This window comes from Mastomys coucha, unplaced genomic scaffold, assembly GCF_008632895.1.
Source record: "Mastomys coucha isolate ucsf_1 unplaced genomic scaffold, UCSF_Mcou_1 pScaffold5, whole genome shotgun sequence".
Lineage (NCBI taxonomy): Eukaryota > Metazoa > Chordata > Mammalia > Rodentia > Muridae > Mastomys > Mastomys coucha.
In genome coordinates, this window is record NW_022196911.1 from 106,767,676 (window position 1) to 106,774,228 (window position 6,553).

Here is a 6,553-nt window from a genome sequence, read left to right on the forward strand (position 1 = left end):
GTTTTTTAATGAGTCTTTTTGCCTTGGGAAGTCCAAGATCAGGATATTGGAAGACTCGGGGTGTGTGTGTTGAGGGCCTGCTTCTCTGCCTTCTTTGAGGCTCCTGGTTGCATCCTCAAGTGGTGGAGGGAGCAGGGGATCTCTCTAAGGCTTCTTTTATGAGGATAATAACCTCATTCATGAGGAACTTACCCCAAATCCACAGCCCTCTTATAGAAATAAGACTTTCTGCCATGGTCACAAGTGGCATAAGTTTGTTTTTTTTTTAAAATTTTTATTTATTTTATTTTTATGAGTACACTGTAGCTGCCTTCAGACACAGCAGAAGAGGGCATCAGATCCCATTAGAGATGGTTGTCAGCCACCATATGGTTGCTGGGAATTGGACTCAAGACCTCTGGAAGAGCAGTCAGTGCTCTTAACCGCTCAGCCATCTCTCTAGCCCCTGTGGGGTACGGTTTTAACATTGTGCATTTTGGGATGGCACAAAGACATAAACCATAGCATATATATTGCTTTTTGGAATTAACTCAAAGGGACATGTTATTTGAAAATGCATGTAAGTAGTGGGCACTGGCACTCAGGTTTCCACGCTGACTTGCACCCGAGTATTAGCTTAACCACTAAGGGCGGAAGACTATGGAGATCCTAAATCACACACACAAGGCAGCTCTGGTTATTACAAAATGCCCAAGTGGAGGGACACATTTATCTCGGAAGGGACTTGCATTTGGGATTGAAAACTTCTTGTCCGTGTTTGAGTAAAACTCCCGAGGTCTCTTAACATCAGACAGTAGCTACAAACTTCTGCAGGCTTTTGTGGGTTTCGAGTTGTTGATATTTTTAGCCAGGGATAATGTTAATGGATGGAGAAACTTTTGAATGTGTAGCGTTGTTCTCCTTAAGGCATTTCAATTTTGTTATGGGGGAGCTGCATTCATAGCTGCCTCTAAGAAAAGACCAATATAAAGAAGGGAAGCCCCATGGAGACATTTCATAGCTTGTGGTGAGCCAGTCTTTTGGCCCGGGAGGCATGTTCACAGAGCCAGATAACTCATAGGCAAGTGGTACTGTTCCTTCCCGAGTCTTTATTGAGCTACATGGCATCGCGATTGTCTTTCCGTTTCTTAGCTGTCTGTCTCCTTTCCAGCCTGAACGAATAAATCCAGAGCTCAACCAGAAGGGGTACAGTGTGAAGTCTGACATTTGGAGTCTCGGCATCACCATGGTAACCTGTGATCATCATTTGTGGGCTATGAGGTTCTGAGCGCAAACCTGGATGGGGTGGGCTTTGGGGACCCAGAAGCAAATGCCCTTGATATCACTCACAGTTGGGCACCCTTTTCTCTCTGAGATGGCAGGTTATTCTCCAGGGCTGATGGTTTGCAGTACTGAACAGTGGAAACCATACAGTGAGACCTGACAGTCCAAATGTTCCATGACCTTCAAAAACTCATGTATTCTCACTGACAGTCTTTCTGATAGAGAAGGGGTTAATAGAATTTTTGTAGTTTGAATTAAGTTATGAGGATGAAGACAAGAAGCTTAAGTTACAAAACCAGGACAACAAAAGAAACAAAACAAAACAAAACAACCCAAACCCTGTCCCTGCTAATGTGTATGGGCCCTGATAGGCCAAATGTACTTGGTTGTATATTTTAATATTTTGAGATCAGATCTCATGTAGCCCAGCCTGATGTCAAAATCTCTATGTAGCCCAGGATGACCTTGAACTTCTGATCTTCCTCTCTCCACTCCCAAAGTCCAGGGATTGCAGGCATGCACCATCGTGTTTAGTTTGATACGATGCTAGGGAATCCACCCCTGGCTGCTATGCGAGTATTCCGCCAGCCGGACCACCTCCCAAGCTCTGCAGTGAACATTTTCACGGTGGAAGTTTTGGATGGTGAAGTTAGATCTACCCTCGGAACATGATAATGCATAGTGTACTTTCCCAAGCACGGTCCTATGGCCACACACGATCCTATGGCCTTATCTGTAATCTCTGTGACTGTACATTTTTAGTGTCTCTCTGAGGTCTGGAATTACCCACTGTGGTCCTGGCTACTGCCCAGGAGCAGCAGCTGATTATATCCAGTGAGTTATTCCATGTCCCTGCCCAGAAAACATGTGATTCTGGAACAGCAGGAGTGGCCTTTACTCAGGTCCAAAAAAAGATCAGTCATTTGGTCCTGGGTAACTTTTTTTTTTTTTTTAAATTTTCCATTTTACCAAGAGACCTGTAGGTGGCGGCAGAGGCACAGTGCTGCCAAAGTCTTTAAGCATTCCTATTCTGGGCAGATATTTGAAAAACTGGTTGTTTCCTGTGTTGAACTTTAATGCTCTTGGCTGAGAAGTTTTCATGAAATAGGTCCGGGTGTTATCAAGGGACTCATTTATTTAGGTAGGTTTAAATATCTGCCACTGGTAAGATAATATTTTAAAAAGCAGCCAGCCCTAAGATTTTGTGAGAATGGGTTATTAGCTTGTTGTTCTTCCCTAATTACACTTGAACTTCACCTCTAGTCCTCCTAAGAGGAAACACAGCTGCTTCCTAATAGCATTTCTTCACATGTTGCCTCCCCGCTTCCCTCCTTTTAGATTGAGCTGGCCATCCTTCGGTTTCCCTATGATTCTTGGGGAACGCCCTTCCAGCAGCTGAAGCAGGTGGTAGAAGAACCATCTCCCCAGCTCCCGGCAGACAAGTTCTCAGCGGACTTTGTTGACTTTACCTCACAGTGGTAAGAGAACCCTGCACACACAGATCTATCCCAAAGACAAGTCGCTCTCATGATTCTCCTCTGTGGAGTCTGACCCATCACATAACGCCCATTCCAGAAGCATCCATGGAGCCTGTTCTCTGGGCTGCAGAACAAGTTTACCTCTACTCCCAGTTCCAAGGCTAGTACAGAAACTCACTCAAGCCAATATTTGAAAGCATTGGGATTGGCAAGACCAGATCGGGTAGAGTGATCTACATAAGTATTTGGAGGATACAAATTCAGATGGGATTATTTTTGTTTTTTGTTTGTTTTGTTTTGAGACAGGGTTTCTCTGTGTATCCCTAGCTGTCCTGGTACTCACTCTGTACACCAGGCTGGCCTCGAACTCAGAAATCCGCCTGCCTCTGCCTTCCAAGTGCTAGGATTAAAGGTGTACGCCACCACTGCCCGGCTTGGGGTTATTTTTGCTTTGGAGGAAATAATTCCTGAGCTGAGGCCATGAGAGGCATTTCCCTAAGATGAGTCAGGAAGGAGAGGTGTTCCCATGGGAAAGATCGTACCGCATTGCATCACTAAGGCAAGAAAGACCTCTCCCGGACCTTGTGGTGACCAGTTAGTTTAATTTCCACCTTCACACAATCTGGAGTCTCTGTTGTTTAGAACAGGTTGGCCAGTGGGCAGTCTGTGTGTGTGGGGGGGTTGCTTTGATTATGTTACTTGATGTAAAAGGATCTAGCCTAAAAGAAAATGGCGCCGTTCCCTGGGTTTGGCTCCCAGAGTAGGGGAAAAAAATGGGCTACCTACTCTCATGCGTTTGCTTCTCTCTGCTCTCGATGGGGAATGTGGTGTGACAAGGTTTATGTTCCCACTGCCATGACTTCCTGCCGTGCTGAACTATAGCCTAGAATTGTGAGCTGAGATAAACCGTTTCTCTTTTTAGCCATGTTCTATCAGAGGATTTTATTCCAGTAACAGCTGTAAGGAGTCGGATATTGATAAGAGCATAGAGACAAAGTTTAGCAAGGCCTCCTGGAAAGCTAGGGGTCGGGGGATAGATGTACAGATTCCCTGTGACTGAGAAGATTGTGGGGCATTTGAGAACATTTTCTGGATGCTTCCAAGTCCTGTAGAACTTTGCCTTCTGAGGAACCCATGTTGACTGTGGATGGACTTATCCCAGTAGGTATAGTATAATAGGTACTGCTGGGGGTTTGGAGGCAAATCCAAAGAGGGCTGGAGCACGGAGAGAAGGAAAAGAAAAGGGACAAATATCTTCCAGATACTCACATGATTTCTGTATGCACGTTGGCCATGGTGCTGAGCGTCATAATGTGATGGTAGCGGCAGCCTCCGATGCAGCTGGGAGGAGGATGTCAAGACTACAGCCCGAAGTGGAACCGAGTTAGTTTAGATGGAGGTGGAAACCGAGAGGGAGTGGGTGGGTCAGAGCTGGCTCCGGTCCCAGCTATGTCTCTTGGAGGGAGCCGTTCCCGACCGTCCTTGCCACTGTGGATTGACCTAGACCTGGGAAGGCCTCCTGAGGTGCAGAGGATGCTGAAGCAATACACCTTTGGTCTCCTTGCTCCTTTGGAAGCTTCCAGATACAGCTTTTACTGGGGACCTTGATGACACAGGGCAATGTTCGGTTGCCTAAGGCCCCTTGGACCGGAACTTGGTGATCACCCACCCGATTCCCCATCCTGGTGTTTCCCTTGGTGTTTTCCAAGGCTACCATGGTGGCTTATTCCGAGTTTTAATTTTGGCTGAAAGACCAGAGAGAGCTGAAGTACTAGGCTCTAGGACAGCGTTGCTGGGCGTCTTTAATAAAAATGCGCCCTCGCCTCTCCGGTCTCCTGAAGCGCCTCCTGTTTTCCTTGAGTGATTTGTGTGGGCGAAGGGGTTGCATGTGCCATGTTGAAATTGGATCACGGTTTTGCTTTTTAGATTAAAAAACTTGGCCGTTCGTGTTTTTATTTTGTTTCACTCTCTCCCACCTTTTATCCTCAAGTGTTTAAAGGTCATGTAGGAAAAGCCGTGAGTCACAGTGCGTGGTTGACTCCCGGAGTTCTCAGGGGAGGATCCTGTGTGAGGAAGTGTCTTCAAGCTTCCCTTTCTATTGCTCTTCTCCTCCCAGACCCCTTCTCCAAAGATTCTGGATATTTCCTGAAGCTTTGGGAAGAAGGCGGTGGGTGTGAATGACTATAGAATGCGATTTCCCGGTGTGAATCCACTTAGCTCATTTCTCTGCTCTCCTTCCTCAGTCACTCACTGGTCAGTCTCTGGCCAAGCTTTCCCAAGGGCTGACCCCTGAGCCCTACCATCAGCAATGGCAATTTTTCAAGTGGTTGCAACCTTAGCAAACTTCCCATGCCAAATCCCTCCGCATGTGGTGAGAGCCCTGGTTTAACTCTCAATTCTGTGAACCTGCCTTCAGCTGCTGAGCCTTCCTGAATGCTGCTCAGATGCAAGCACTAACATCATTCAGTTACTTTTCAAGGCTGCCAACTTGATTCTACCTGGAATTAACTAAAACCCAAGGGCTGGCTGCCATTATAAGGAATTTTTTCTTAATTAAATCATTTGAAGTGGGAAAACCCACTTATACTCCAGATTGAGGTGAGAAGGTATATCTTTTAATCCAGGTCTTTTGAGATGGGATGATCCACCTGTAATCAGGGCACGCCTTCTGGTGGCAGCCCACGTAAAGGACATGGAAGAAGGAAGCTGGCCCCCCCCTAGCCTGCTTGCTCTCACTTTCACTGGCAAGTCCATTTCTCTCTGGCATTAGAGACTACTACTTCAGGATTCGGAATCTGTGTGTGTGTGTGTGTGTTTATATACATATGAATTTATATTCATTCTTACTAGTTCTATTTCTGTAAAGAACCCTGACTGTTCAACAGGGAGATTCTATATCTATATCTGTCTGTACCTTTATCTGTGTGTGTATCTCTATCTCTATATCTCTATCTCTATCTCTATCTCTATCTCTATCTCTATCTCTATCTGACAGTTTAGAATTGAGCTTGTTAGTGTGGAAAGAACTCTCAACAAAGTGCTTATCACTGAAGGAACCCTACTTTTTGTTCCTAGCTCTCACCGGGTTTCTATTTCCTAATCACGTAGTTGTCCTGCTGGTGCATTTTCATGGAGAAAATCTTTTCTTTTTGAATGCTATCATTACACAGATCCAACTCAGATAGGCTACGGTCTTCTGGACCTTTCCTGGTGGCCCTAGATCTTTGTGACAGGCAGAGAAAGGGGACTGTGGATTTCAGAAGTGGTACAGCCTAGGGGTGATACAGTCTGGGGGTCTTGGTTGGGTTTGTTTTACTGTCAGTTAAAGAATTAAAAGGTAGGAATAATCTGAAGCGTGACAGATGGCGGCGGGAAGTCTCACACACTGCACACCGAGGCATCAGCTGGGAGCACACACGGCAGCAGACAGAGAAAAAGCCTCTGTGCGGCAGAGGATGCCTTGGGAAAGGCATCGTCATGGTACCCGGTTAACTCGAGCCCGCCCGGAGTGCGAGGTCCTAAGTGCTTTTCTTTCTCTTTTTCTTCAGTAGCATCAGAGCAAATAGCGCATTGAATGAGGAAAGGGAAGTGAGAGCACTTGCTCCTCACGAGTTCTGAGATGAAAGAGACATTGCTCTGTTTCTTCACAGTCTTTAACACACGGAGTACTTGGTTTTGTTGGGGCGTTCTCATGCATACTTTGCTCTTAGTGTCTCCTTGTCCAGCTCCCTCTGCACTCTCCTACCCCTCCTACCCCTCCTACCCCTGCTACCCCTCCTACCCCTCCTACCCCTACTACCCCTCCTACCCCT

The 6,553-nt window shown here is 46.3% G+C and overlaps 1 protein-coding gene across 2 annotated transcripts in view; it reads left to right on the forward strand.

Moving 5' to 3' along the window:
• The window catches only part of Map2k6 (mitogen-activated protein kinase kinase 6), a 121,254-nt gene that overhangs the window by 101,278 nt on the left and 13,423 nt on the right, over positions 1-6,553 (forward strand). For both annotated transcript variants that reach the window (XM_031354877.1, XM_031354878.1), the window contains exons 9-10: positions 1,151-1,228; positions 2,602-2,741. In XM_031354877.1, the coding sequence (XP_031210737.1) occupies positions 1,151-1,228; positions 2,602-2,741 (218 nt within the window). The remainder of the gene's footprint in view (positions 1-1,150; positions 1,229-2,601; positions 2,742-6,553) is intronic.